Source organism: Diabrotica virgifera, chromosome 3 (genome assembly GCF_917563875.1).
Source record: "Diabrotica virgifera virgifera chromosome 3, PGI_DIABVI_V3a".
NCBI lineage: Eukaryota > Metazoa > Arthropoda > Insecta > Coleoptera > Chrysomelidae > Diabrotica > Diabrotica virgifera.
In genome coordinates this window covers 107,371,078-107,385,408 of record NC_065445.1, presented here as the reverse complement: position 1 = coordinate 107,385,408, position 14,331 = coordinate 107,371,078, and the positions used below count along the sequence as shown (strand labels likewise).

At 34.1% G+C, this 14,331-nt stretch overlaps 1 protein-coding gene across 2 annotated transcripts in view; it reads right to left on the bottom strand.

The window, feature by feature from the left end:
- Positions 1–1,765: 1,765 nt before the first annotated feature.
- Positions 1,766–14,331, bottom strand: part of LOC126882028 (hexosaminidase D-like) — a 65,415-nt gene continuing 52,849 nt past the window's right edge. For both annotated transcript variants that reach the window (XM_050646803.1, XM_050646802.1), the window contains exons 7-9: positions 7,150–7,296; positions 5,501–5,587; positions 1,766–2,182 (exon numbers count right to left, since the gene is read on the bottom strand). In XM_050646803.1, the coding sequence (XP_050502760.1) occupies positions 1,948–2,182; positions 5,501–5,587; positions 7,150–7,296 (469 nt within the window). In that variant the 3' untranslated portion in view covers positions 1,766–1,947. The remainder of the gene's footprint in view (positions 2,183–5,500; positions 5,588–7,149; positions 7,297–14,331) is intronic.

Sequence of the window (14,331 nt, the reverse complement as noted above, 5' to 3'; positions counted from 1 at the left end):
ATTTTGAAGTAAATAAATTACTTAAATTCTTCTTTTTATGTCAATTAATTTAATTTAAATTTTTTTATTTGTTCACCCTGTATAAATAATTATGTTAGTGTTTATATTACTGAATAGAGAACTGAATATCCTTTCAAATGAGCTGGCATACGTCCCATATTCTCATTTTAAAAAATCATCGATTACGTCATCACGCCCAGATGAATGACGTCACTCGTATCACACTCGACCCGTTTCGGGATGAATTTATTCCTTTCATTTCACCATGCTGTATATTAATTTGAATTTGAATTTTGTAATTTCATGCTTGTGTAGTAACTTTTTAATAATTAATTTATTAATCCCTTTAAACACTCTGCACCCTTTAGGTTGCACTATTTAATCAATTAAGTAATTCAAATAATTTAATAATTTTGTTAAATAATAATTCCTCATTAACGTTTAGTAAAAATATTTTTAAAAAAAGTAGTTAGTGGCTTTGACGGCAGGTACTTGAGGACTGACCTTTTCCTAAGTTTTTTCAAAAAAAAAACGTGGCTAGAAGCGCTTCGTTGAGTACGGCACCAAAGTGGCGTGATTTTTTTAACCTAAGCACGCTTTGAAAATCACAACCGCAATAAGCATTTTTATAAAAGGGGTACATTTTCTATCGAACACTACAAACATTTTATTTTAATTTTTTAAACGTAAAAAAAATAATTCTTTTTTGAGGCTATTTAGTAAAAATGCCGAAAACGGGGTTTTTGGATTTTTGTGCAGGCTGTAGGAAAAAAAATAAGTTTTAGTAGCTGATTTTAATTGTAAAGGTAAGAATACATATAAAAATGAAAATGATCATTAATTTAGCTGTATGTTGTTGAGGTTATGAGTCGAAAAATTAAACGTTAAAAAAGTAAATTTATTGGTTTTTTATAAGCAGGGTACCCTTAGTGGGACGATATTATTATATTATATGAAATTCAAATAATCGTGCAAACAAATCATGTATTTAAGTATTAATTGTATTACATTCTATCGATAACAACAAAATTTTAATTTTTTAAACGTTAAAAAAAATTAATTTTTGACTGATTTTTGAGGCTATTTGCCTGATTGTTGAGGTTATGAGCCAAAAACTTCAGAAAAATGCCAAAAAAAAACAGTTTTTTCGATTTTTAAGAATTTTCCACGTCGAAAATGATATTGATGCCTATGCCATTTGAAAGAACGAAAAAAATTTAACAAAAAAACATATTAAAGTTGGCGAAAAATTTCCAACATAACCTAAAAAATTTTTGAAAATTTAAAAAATTTTTCCTGGGCTCAATTTTTACGCTAAAAATCTGAAAAAAATCAAGCAGCTTTGTATTTTTAAGATATGCTTTCGCGATTTTTTTCAGATTTTTTGCATCAATACAGCGCCTGAAAAAAATTATTTTCAGAAAAACACGTTTTTTTCCATAGCGGACCCCCAGAAGCACATAGGGACTTGAAAATTTGGCTGAGTGAGTTTTCAATTATATCTTTTCGAATGGCTAATCCCAAAACTGAATCGAGCCTGGTGCAATTTTGACCATCTTATCCCGCTATAGACTTTACGCAGAGAGCATTTGATATTACCCCCCTATTACACGAGTTACACACAAACAGTTAGTTTCTTGGGTATGCTCAGCTCGAAAATTTTGAACTCGATGAATTTATAATAAAGTTCGATCATCAAATTTGATATAATAGTTTGGAGAAATGTAAAGGATAAGAATAAGCGGAAGGATTTGAAAAAAACACATTTAAAAATGGAATACAAAATTAAAACATATCTTAATTATACTTTATAAATAGGAATCATACTATTAAAACATTTGGTTTTCATATTTTTAGTTCTAAAAATTGATTTGTTTTGTGTGACTATGTATTTCAATTTCAATGAACTGTCGTAAAAATTTCAATCTTCTTTATTTGTCGAAGTTATTAAGAGTTTTCTTCAACACTCATTCCCGCCTGGAGCCAACTCCTTTTACATGCTTGAGGTTTCGATGAGTTACCAGGATCTATTAGTGATTTAGAATCTTGCAACATTTTGTTTATATGTTGTTTGATAGGATCTATTAAAGTGCCTTTTAATTCCTCTATGGTATGGTTATACAAAATATCAACAATGCATTCATCAAAACGTTTTTCTACTATTTCCAGTTCACCTAATAATCTAAAAAAGGAGAATTAACATCAACATTAATAAAAAACTAATAAAAAACAATAAAATAAATTCTTGGTTCAAATTAAAAAACGCTTTATATTAAATCAAATAAACAAAACGCTTTAAAAATTGTTTCTTACGGTGCATCAAAAATTGACACTAGGGGAACTTAGACTTTCACTTTTGGTATTTTATAATAATACGTTGGTTTTGCGGCTTATAGATTCAGGTCTTGAATAATTGTTTTTTTCCTGGCGTTTCGCCTCAATAGTATTATACAGTGAGCACGTAAAGGTTGGAATAAATTTATTTTCTCGAGAACGGACGACTTTGGAAAAAATCCCGAAACAGGTCTATTTTTATTTTTAAATTCCGACTTTTTGGCATATATACCATACTAGTGACGTCACCCGTTTGGGCGTGATGACATCATCGATGATTTTTTTAAATGAGAATAGGGGTCGTGTGATAGCTTATTTGAAAGGTAATTTAATTCTCTATTCACTAGTATAAACATTAACATAATTATTTATACAGGGTGTCGAAAAAAATTTTTTTTGAAAGTTATTGACATAAAAGAAGAATATGTGTAATTTATTTAATTCAAAATACATTTTACTGCTCTCGGAAAACAGAAAAAAATGTTTATTTGAAAAAAAATTATTGTTTTTCGCTTAAATTAAATGCTCAAATTGTCAAGAGGCAGGTGGGTGGCTGCTTTAATATTAAATTTGCAAAAAACAATATTTTTTATTTGTCAAATAAACATTTTTTCTTGTTTTCTGATAGCAGTAAAATGTATTTTGAATTAAATAAATTACACAGATTCTTCTTTTTATGTCTATAAATTTAATTAAAAAAAAAATGTTTTTGGACACCTTGTATAAATAATTATGTTAATGTCTATATTAGTGAATAGAAAATTGAATTACCTTTCAAATGAGCTATGACACGACCCCTATTCTCATTTAAAAAAATCATCGATGACGTCATCACGCCCAAATGGGTGAAGTCACTAGTATGATATATAGGCCAAAAAGTCGTAATTTAAAAATAAAAATCGACCTGTTTCGGGATTTTTTTCCAAAATTGTCCATTCTCGAGAAAATTAATTTATTCCAACCTTTACGTGCTCACTGTATATGAGTATATGCGGCAGACCTCATTAAAGGCGATGCAAAAACGGTTTATCTGCCTAACTGAAGGCTCACAGTGATTGCATGTAGCTAAAGCTAAATTGTTGAGAGTTCATCAGCCTCCGTCAGAAAGTCAATTCCTACCGTTCCGCATGGCATTTAATAATGCCGCCTATATGTTCTGTAGTTGAAACATTTCCAGGAAGGAACAATTCCAGCAGCAGCTTATGAGCAAGATCAGATCCGGACAGGTCATTTATACCTCGTTTAGGCTCTATTGCCTCTTCAAGGTTGGTGTTATTTTTTGGGGTGTGAAAGATCGGCAGACATTCAAAGAGCAACCTTTATCACCGAGCTCTTTTTCCTTTGTTTCAGCGTCCGGTACCAATTGCCTGCTACGAAAGAACAAGTCTGTTAGTAACAAACGATTCTTCTTCTTTTTCAGATGCAAATCCACTATTGGATATTAGCGATCACAATGTTTCTGTTTCTTGCAATGTGTATCACAGATTGTATCGCATGATGCGACCCAGGTATGCCGTTTTCCTTTCCTTGATCATTTTGAAAAGTTGGCGTTCTTGGTTGATTCTCTTAAGAAGATCTAGATTTGTGACTTTCGCCGTCCATGGCACCTTTAGGATATGGCGATAAAGCCCCTTAGTCTCAGTTGAAGATCGAACTCTGAACAGGTCAGTACCTTCCTGCATTTTACGAAAACTTGTCGAGTTTGCTCAATGCGATATTTTACTTCCCTGTTTTGGCGAATGGATTTAGTGTCCGCAGTCATATAAACCCAAACAAACAACAACAATACTTCCCTGTCCGATGCCCAATCTTCAAAAAAACCACGTTCCCAGGTGTTAACGTTTGCTCACTCTTTCAATGGACTTGGTATTCAGTGTTATGGTGGTGTTGTCAAGTGCATTAAGTTTCAATCAACAAACGATTCCCTTCAGAATTTTGGTTATTACCTTTTTTGGGCAAACACGTCGAGGTTAGCTGTGGATTATGTTTATATTTTTTATGTCTGAGGTTAAGTCGTACTGTTGGATTGGTTTGTCAGTGTTTAGTGGTTGTGAATGTTGTATGTCTGTTGATGAAAAAATCGTCTAATTCGAAATAGTTGCCATGTGCCTACCATAACATTGGACAGTTTAATGTCTCTATATGTGTACCTAACGATTTACCATGCATGTGATTAAATGCTTGAGAAATGTCATATATCCAGTCCCACAAAAGGGATCCCTCAAACATATATCAGCAGACAAAATCGGCAAAATTGATCCGCAATACCTAATGAAAAGTCGTACGAAGCTTGTTTTGCTGAATATAGCATGATAGCACGACGATACTTTAGTGATAAACATACCTACATAAAATTTTCAATAGTATTTAACCCGCTATTTTTTTGTATTTTTGTATTATTTTTATATTTTTGTATTTTTTTATTTGTGTGAGTGTATCCAAATGCGTAATTTTGTAAATGTTTGGTTTATGATATTGTTTATAGCGGTTGTAGATTGTAGATACTGTGTGTGATATAGTTGGGTGGTTATACTGTTGCTATACCGGGCTGTGTCATTTCTTTTTCCAGAAAAGACATTAAAAAGGATCATGGATAGGAATTGGATTGTGGATTTCATGTCTGAGGTTAAATCGTATTGTGGCATTTGTTTGTAAATGTTTAGTGGTTGTGAATGTTGTATGTTTGCTGATGTTTGCCCTTCCGTGTTGGCATTTTGGTGAAAATGGCGGGTAGTTACCACCACAGTTGGGGCCTTTGTAAATTTGGCGTGGGGCATGCTGTGCTTAAGTGTCCGCTTTTACAGCATTTCGAAGAATATATTTCAAAAAGCTGGAAACGGCAATGCTTGTCCTAGGGACTTCGCAATTTAATCGTTCTCCGTCTATGATACTATTCGAGAGGGCATCGACGAACTTGTTTTCAGAGTTTGTGAAAAGTATGAACCGGAAAGCTACTGTATTTAATAAAGGAAAACACAAGCAATCTTGACCTTTGCTTTATCTACTGATTATTAGAATAGCAAGCTATTCTGAATATTGAAAAATGTCAATACTGCGATTTGTAAACAGAAAAAGTTATTTTTAATTGATACTATTAAGAAAAGTTCTACATAACAGGTCACAGATAAATCAATTTAGAAAAATTTCACCTATGTATATTACTTACGCTTCTAAATTTGCATGGGTTCCCAAGATATGTCCTCGATGCACATGCCTTGTTTTAATTTGCCATGGATTGAACCAAGTATTAAATCTAAAATAATAAAATAACTATTTTATAACTTAGACATGTACAGAACTAAGGCTTACAGCCAAATGCAAATGTTTTAAAAAATTTTAAACTTTGTATGTTGATAAGCTCTTTACCTATTTTAGAATTATTGTGAAATATGGATGTCTAAATAAAACTTAGTGTTTCAAGGTTATAATTTTTCTTATGAAATAAATATCCTGTATATTATTCCTTTTTATAATTCAAAATTGAGCTGCCTCCGTTGATAATCCAACCACTGGACATCTTTCTCTCTAGCAAATGGTCATGCAAAATTGTTTGTATTTGACTCATGCCTAGATCTAATGATGCACGAATCTGATGAGAGGTAACATACATGTAGATCTGCTTCAGTCATGCTGTGCATAGAGTCAACTGTGAACAGTTGATGTGTCTGGTGCTACATCACGAAAATCAAGACAAAGTCGATCGACACATTGCCACTTCATGCCGTATAAAATCATGGTATGAAAGTTTCCACGAGATTTCCATTTTTGACAAGATTCCAAATTGATTGTTTTAAAAATTTGTTGCAGCTAACCACGCGATGGATTTTCAATCTGTCAGTATAGTTTACCCTAAGAAATATCTAAATTAAAAAAAAATCATCTTTACGAAGTAGATTAACTTCCGTGCAATGCAAAACTTTCAGTATACGCTGTGAGCTCGTACGTAGAGGGGATATTTAAAAGTTCGTGAGCGCCAGTAGTGACAAGTCAGTGAACTTTTTCTGGAAATTTGACATAAATGTCAAAGTGATTAATTTAAAACCTTGAAATTAAAAACATTAATAGGAAAAAATATTAGTTGGTCAAAGCTGTGGTGTATATTTTTACCTTAAATATACTAAGTTTTAAATATGTACTGAATTTAAGTTTTTTTAATATTTCGTAATATGTAATTATAAATTAATCTATTAATCTAAGCGCCATCTACACAATAATTGTGAAAGTATCCGAAGTAATAAACTAATATTTCATCAATAGAACGTCAAAATGATTAGCAAAATCTTAAAAAAATCGATTACGATTTAATTACTTTTTTGCGTTGTAAATATGACGCGATAAAAATTAAATAATAAATTTAAAAATTTCCGGCGAAAGTTGCATTAGTAATCCGCTAGGTAGAGATACCAGCGAAGCTCAGAGCGTATACGCTTCATAGCCATGGAAACGAGCATCGTGCATAGAGGATCTTTTTCTTTTTCAAATGATCATGTGTTTTTCCGATGTCTTCGTTCAAGCGCTATAATATCGACGCACAATACAGTCTATTGTTTTTCCTTTTTCTAATTGATTAAAGTAAATGATGGATGTATCCCAAAATATCGTAGTCACAATTTCACCATCTTCGTCTTTCAAAATCTCTTTTTCTCAAAAACTTTCAAAACAATAAAATACATGAAAATTGGAACTATGTGATAAACTAGCTGAAACTAAAGGCTATCTACAGATTAAGCATTCTAATTCAAAATAAAGCATTTTCAGCTATTCAACAATTTTGGTAAAGCAGTTTTATTCATTATTCAATGGAATTATTCGTACCTGTCATCATTAACTTCCATTTTATATTTTCTTATAAAACTTGCTAACCATTCCATGGCGACGTATACTTCACTACCAGGAAAAATTGGAGGTCTGTTTGTCATATTATTGAATGGAAATGAACAATTTACACGTAAAGCCTCTGTCCTAAAAATGATATCATTAAAATTAATGTAAAAAAAGTATAGACGCACAGAGGGAAAGTATAACAGGGAATTAATAGAGGGAAAGAAAACATAATATTTTGCGAAACAAAAGGAGATGAAACAAGTGTAGGTGGAAAGTATCGTTATAAACGTATAAGTAAACATTACATTACATAGTTTCCCACCTTTAGACGTCTGTGACAGGAGTTTTTTTTATAAAATTCTACTGTCACAATGACAGTTGTCATACTCCTCTGATACGTCTAAAGGTGGGAAAATAAGTAATGTAATGTTAATGTATTGGTTTATAACGATACTTTCTACCTCCAGTAGTTTCATCTCTTTTTGTTTCGCAATGTTTTCCATCTTTTGAGCAATTTGCCGGTTATTAGCGCGCTTATCACTGTATATGCTTAAAGTTAATAAATTCATAAAAATATTCTCGTTTTAAAAAGTTCTTTTTACAGTTGTTCGTAAAATTGTCCAGCCTACCTCTCTGTTAACGCCAAGAGGTTATCACGTTTTTGACTGATTTCTTTTTTTCTTATTAATAATCTGACACTGTGTCGGTGTTGTAGATGTAGATGTCCGTATGTATCGTTGTTTGTAGATCTCAATTCGCAGATCGTTATCTTCTTGTTTTAATATTCCATATGTTTTAATGTTCCATATTCCGTTTTCGGGTAATCTCATTTCACTCATTTCGCAATTGTGATGTTAGCCGCACATGACATTAAGTATCGCTATTACTCTGGGCCAGACTCTGCTGAGCTTCATTCCGCCACTGACGCCGAACCGAAAATCTAGATTAGAATTATCCACGTAAACAACAGAGAAGGTAACTATGTGCTCTGTGAGCTGGGTTATTGAGCATGTGCGGCATTATATACACTAGAGAGTATTTTGGTATCGTCATAATTCAGGTAATCGCGTCCACTGCTGGACATAGACCTCCCTCACGTTATTCCAATGTTCTCTACACTGGGTCCCTTGTAGCCAGTTTCCAGCTACTTTGTTCACGCGTCGGTCCATCTAAACCTAAGCTGAATTTTTCTGCTTTTTCATGTAGTCGTATATTTGAGGTACCGTTCTTACAAATGTTACTGATGAGTGACGTACTCCTGTAATCTATTCAGCTTTTTTAGTGCTTTCAGCATTATTGACACATATTCACAATTGACTATTTCAAACTCTATAGAAACAAAAACCTTCTCGTAATCTATAAATTCAAAGACCAGTGGTATGTTGTACTCGATGCATTTTCCAATTAATATCTTTGTGGTATGCAAGTGGTCATTTGTGTGATTTGTGGCATATGCTGCTCTGAAGCCTACTAATATTTAGGTAGATACTGAGTTAAAACGGCATGCCCATGGATTGCTCAAAATATGTACGTCAAACGTATGCTAAATTCTTTTTATTACGTACTCTTATATAAAGTTGAATTGAGTGGCCGTTTGCCAAAATTTTTCAGAAGAGCAAATTTAAATGTCCACGATGGCATAAATTCACAGTTTTAGAAATATCATATTTGGTTTGAGTTTAATATTTATACAGCTATTTATGTGAGTTGACATATAAGAAAAAACTGTATTTTATGGCCGTCGTGGAAATTCGAATTTGCTCTCCTGAAAAGTACCAATAATGGACATATCTGCTTTTGGCAAACGACCACTGAATTATATTTATACATTATGTCCAGAAACTCTCCTGGCACACGAAGACCGGAGATCCATCAATTGCGAATTTCTAGTACCGGTCATAGACGTCCGTTTTGGGTAGGGCAACGGTTATTTTATCGCATAACTGTTTTGTCTTGAACTTTTAAGCATTTTGGCACCGGATTATTAAATTGTGATGTACTATAGTACTAAAAGATACTCATGCTTTAAGTCGGTAGGTAAGTGGTACACAATTTTCTAGAAAAATTGATTTGAAAATTTTTCGATTTTTGAATTTGACGAAAATTTTCAAAAAGGAACTATTTAGAAAAACGAAAACTAGTATGTTTATTTATCTTCCGGATATCAATCAATTTCATCAACTGCGAATTTCTTCTGCCAGTCATATGCGTCCGTTTTGGATAGGACAACAGTTATTTTATAAAAAACTTTTTTGTCTTTAATTTTTAAACCTTTTTACACTAGATTATTAAATTATGAGGTATTCTAGTACTAAAAGTTACTCTTGCTTTAAGTCGCTAAAATACATCGTTTTTTCTAAAAATAAAAAAAAAATCCAAATTCAAAAAACTAAAAATTTTCAAGTCGATTTTTCTAGAAAACAGTGCATTCTACTGACTTAAAGCAAGAGTACCTTTTAGTACTAGAATACCTCACAATTTTATAATCCAGTGTCAAAATTAAATGCTTAAGAGTTAAACACAAAAAAATTATGCGATAAAATAACCGTTGCTCTGCCCTTTTTTTTTCATCTTTAAAGAGATGGATTTTCTGGAATCTTCAAAAGACATCTCAGTCCAGAACGCCGCCTGACTGACCTTAGTACAGGATTCATTCTTCGTAGCCCCAGCGATAGTTCCCGAGGTACTTTAAAAACGCTCTCTCGTCGCTGAGGCTACGCCGAATGCCTACCTGCTAAACCAGACCCTCCTCTGTCATCCAGCGCTCCGAAAGCGGAATGACCGCTGCAAGGTCGACATCGCTTCCGAAGCACTTTACCTTCATTTATCCACAGACTGTAAGCAAGGATGCCCTTCCTTTTCCCCATTTCCCCCTTTTTTGGTCCCAAAATTGTTTTTTTTTTTATTAGAGCTTCTTTACCACCGTCTGTCTCATACACTAGCTCACCTATTCGCCTCTCATCAGAACTTATCCCCTCTACCTTCTACTTACAATATATTTCCCTCTCGCCCCTATCGTTGGTACAGCTGTTTTTCCTCCTCTTCTTTCTTCTTCTTGATCACTACACGGATATAGTTGTGTATACTAGTCCAACCAGATTTATTTTCAGTCATTCTCTCAATCATTTCTCGCACTGTCACAAAATTCACACCTGTCTCTCTTTCCATTCTGTTCCTTTCTATTATCCATCTGTTGTACTCTAGCATCGTATGTGTAACGGTGTCCGGGTGTCCGCAGTATAGACATTCATCAGTGTCAGCCTTTCCAAACCCAGAGAGGTAGGCTCTAAAATACCCGTGTCCTGTGAGCACCTGCGTCAGGAAATAATCCAGTCGTCTGTGACCACAGTCCATCCAATCCTTCAAGTTAGGTAGCAGAATCTTTGTCCACTGTGCCACATGCTCCGTGATGTTCCATTCTTCCTGCCATCTTTCAATTGACCTTTCTCTTTCCTGTCTTCTCTCGGCCATAGTGAGCTCAAGGTCTCTTCTCTCATATAGTTATTTTCTTTCTACTATCAACACATGCAGCGGAACACATCCAGTGATGGCCCACAAGGCTGCGGCAGACAAAGTCCTGTACGCGCATGCCACTCGCAGCAGACTTGTTCTATCCACTCGTGCAATAAGCCCCCTGTAGGCCTGTATCTCTACCGCCTCATTCCAGACTGGTGCCGCGTAGAGGACGATCGACTGCACAACACCGTGCAAGGCCCTCCTCCTTTCGGATTTGGGTCCTCCAATGTTGGGCATCACCCTCCCCAACGCAGCCCTCCGGGTCACCACCCGCACGTGCTCCCCCCACTTTCCATTCTGGTGCAACGTCACTCCCAGGTACTAACGTCACTCCTGCACATTGTAGTTCCACACTTTGCCTGTTCCTTTTCCCCTTCAGAATGATGGCTTCGGTCTTCTCTGCCGCGAGTTTCAATCCGTGCTGTGTCATCCATTTCTTCACGACGCCGCCTGCGTTCCGTACCCGGTATTTAAGATCTGGCTCGTCAGGATCAGGAGTCGTACCCCCTCCATATTCACAGTTCATAATCCCGTCATATGCCAGGTTCCATAGCGTCGGGCCCAAGACAGATCCCTGGGGAACACCTGCCGTCACATCCACAATCGTGCCTTTCTCCACCATAATTCTTCTCTCAGACAGATATTCCGCTACCACGTTCATCAGGTATCCAGAACATTCTCTCTCCTCCATTTTCTTCATTTCCTCGTTCCACTGCAGCGTATTGAATGCATTCCTAACATCGAACAACAACAGGGCCGCCCAACGGTGTTCATTCCCTCTATTGCGCAATGCGTCGAATACACGCACGACTGCGTCAATCGTTCTCCCTTTACAAAAACCAAATTGCCTCGGGGATAAGCCTCCCGACCTCTCAATCATGCCATCGATACGTCCCCGTAGCATTCTTTCATACAGATTACCGACGCACGGAAGAAGGCAGATGGGTCGATACTTTTCCCCAGCTTTGGGAAGCAGTACCAACTTCGATGTCCTCCAAGGCTTCGATGTCCGTTGCCCTACCCTAAACGGATGGCTATGACCATTACTAGAAATTCGAAATTGATGGAATCGATTTATCCCTGGAAGATAAATAGGCGTGCCAGTTTTCGTTTTTCTAAATAGAAGCGTTCTGGAGATATTTAAAAAAAAAAACTAATTACAAGGCGCCATCTTCAAAGAGCTCTAGCTCCATTTTCGGACTAGGTGAATTGGGTTAAATTGTCTTTATCTCAGTCCTATCTGAGGAATCTCCTGTCTTCGTTTGCCAGGAGAGTTTCTTCACACCTTGTATTGTAGCGTTATGGTTCTGTCTTATTCACTACCTGTTTCGCCAATAATTATAGATACAGTCGGAAAAATGAAAGAATACCCATGGACGAACATATAAAACACGCTGTATTTTCCTGTCACCGTGTCACAAAGAAAATTGTCCAGTGCAAGTACATGTAACAATAATTATTACATGTACTTGCGCTGGCCAATTTTTTGTGTGACACGGTGACAGGAAAATACAGCGTGTTTTATATGTTCGTTCATGGGTATTCTTTCATTTTTCCTACTGTATGTCACCTAAACTCTGCCATGCAAGGTTCTACCTACAATTTCCCAACCAATATGGTTGATGTCATGTGATGCCAGGGGTTAATCTGGAAATATTTTTAACATCCTTTAAAATCAAATAATATAATGTTACCTCAACTGTTCAAAAACAACTTAAGGGTTTTTACCCATATATTTTGGTGGCTTAAAGCATGTAAACCTGTAATAAACTGATGCTGGAATATTTATTCCGAAAACGTTTTGTTGTGATACAGCCCTTTTTAAGGATTTTAAATATACCTTTTACACGATAAGGTTTTTATTTTTTGTGATTTATGGTATACAGCCAGTACAGGAATTTTTTTTGTGATATTTTTGATATAATTATAGATATAATCTGAGAATATTCTGTTATTTCACTCCTTATTTTTTACTTTAGTAAGTAACCATTCCATAACTTGAGGTTTGTTTAATTTTCTAATCTTCAAATGTTCGGCAAAGTTTGGCAAAAACGTCTTTAAAAATTAGTATTTAATTAAAATATCCTCTCGTATATAAAAGTGAAATATGTAATGTAAAACTAGATCTATGAAAAAGTAAATATAGAGCATGGAAAATAATAAAGTAAAGCCAACTGTCATTATTTTTTCATGCAGAATTACCCCTTATAGTGGAGTCACTGAAGGTGGACATGAACTATTACCTCCGATTTCGTTCAACCTCCATCGATTTGCATGAAAATTGGTTAGTAGTTAGAGGATATCTCAAGAAACAAAGGTGACATGGTGCCAACTTGCGCTTTTACCCTGGGGGTGGATGCCACCCCTTCTCGGGGTGAAAATAATTTTATTAAAAATAACCCCATAATTATATAGGGGACAAATTCTAAGCAAAATTTGTTATATAAAGTTATTTAAAAAATCAAAACTTTTTGAGTTATTAAAGATCAAAAATTTTAATTTTTCGTAAGAAAAATGCATGTTTTTAACCGATTTTTCATAGATAACTCAAAAACTATAAGATTTTACACAAAAGTTATTATTACCAAAATTGAAGCTAATAAAAAATTAAATAAACTCGTTACTAAAAAAACCTTTTAATATTAACTAAAAGTGAGTTATAGGTAATTGAATGCATATTTTTTTCGGCGAGTACCCAAATCTATTTAAGTATTCAAGCATAAATAACGGGAAAATGATGCATTTTATAATATAAACTTATTAAACATCTGTGAAAGTATATAGAAATATCTATCAAATGAGATCCCGAACAAGTTAAATTCATTAAAATTTATGCTCCAAAAATTTTATCTTTTAAAATTTTTTCCAAAAAATGTTACCTTTTTTTTTAATAACTCCGTTAGTTTTTACGATATCAGGTTCTCCTACAAACGGTATGGAAGGTAATTTCAAAGGCTATTAAAACGCGTTATATTTAATCTTTTAAACCCCTTATTTTTTTAAAAATCAAAGATAAAATGGCCACGGTTACGTGGTTCTCGCAGCAAAATTTAAGCTTTAAACGTTTCTATCTCGGTTATTTTTCAACCTACAGAAATGGTAAAAGAGGTAAAATATTTGATATAGAAAAAACTAAACTTTGGATATTTACCATTTTTTACGTATATTGAGTATTTTTATAGTTATTATTAAAAGAAAATGAAAATGACGATAATTTTAAAAATTCTGATTTTTTAATTATATCTTTTTTTTAAATATGCATTCTAAACCGATGAAAATTGTTAAAATCATTACTTATGCTAATGCAAAGAAATTTTTGTAACGATTACTATAAATTTTAATTTTTGTCGAAATGGCGTATGTTATGTTTTTCACTTTTTCCTAAAAAAATCAAAACGGTTCTCTTAGTTTCATCATAACTTGCTTAATTTTGACAATATTAACTTCTTCTGGAGCTCATTTGTTAGGTATTCTGAAGTACTTTTATATAGTGTTTAGCAGGTATATTTTATAAAATACATCGTTTTCCCCTTATTTAAGCTTGAATACTTGGATTTGAGTACTCGTCGAAAAAAATATACATTGAATTACCCATAACTCACTTTGAATTAACAGCAGTGTAGTACTTTGAGTGAACAGTGTATTCAATTTTTTATT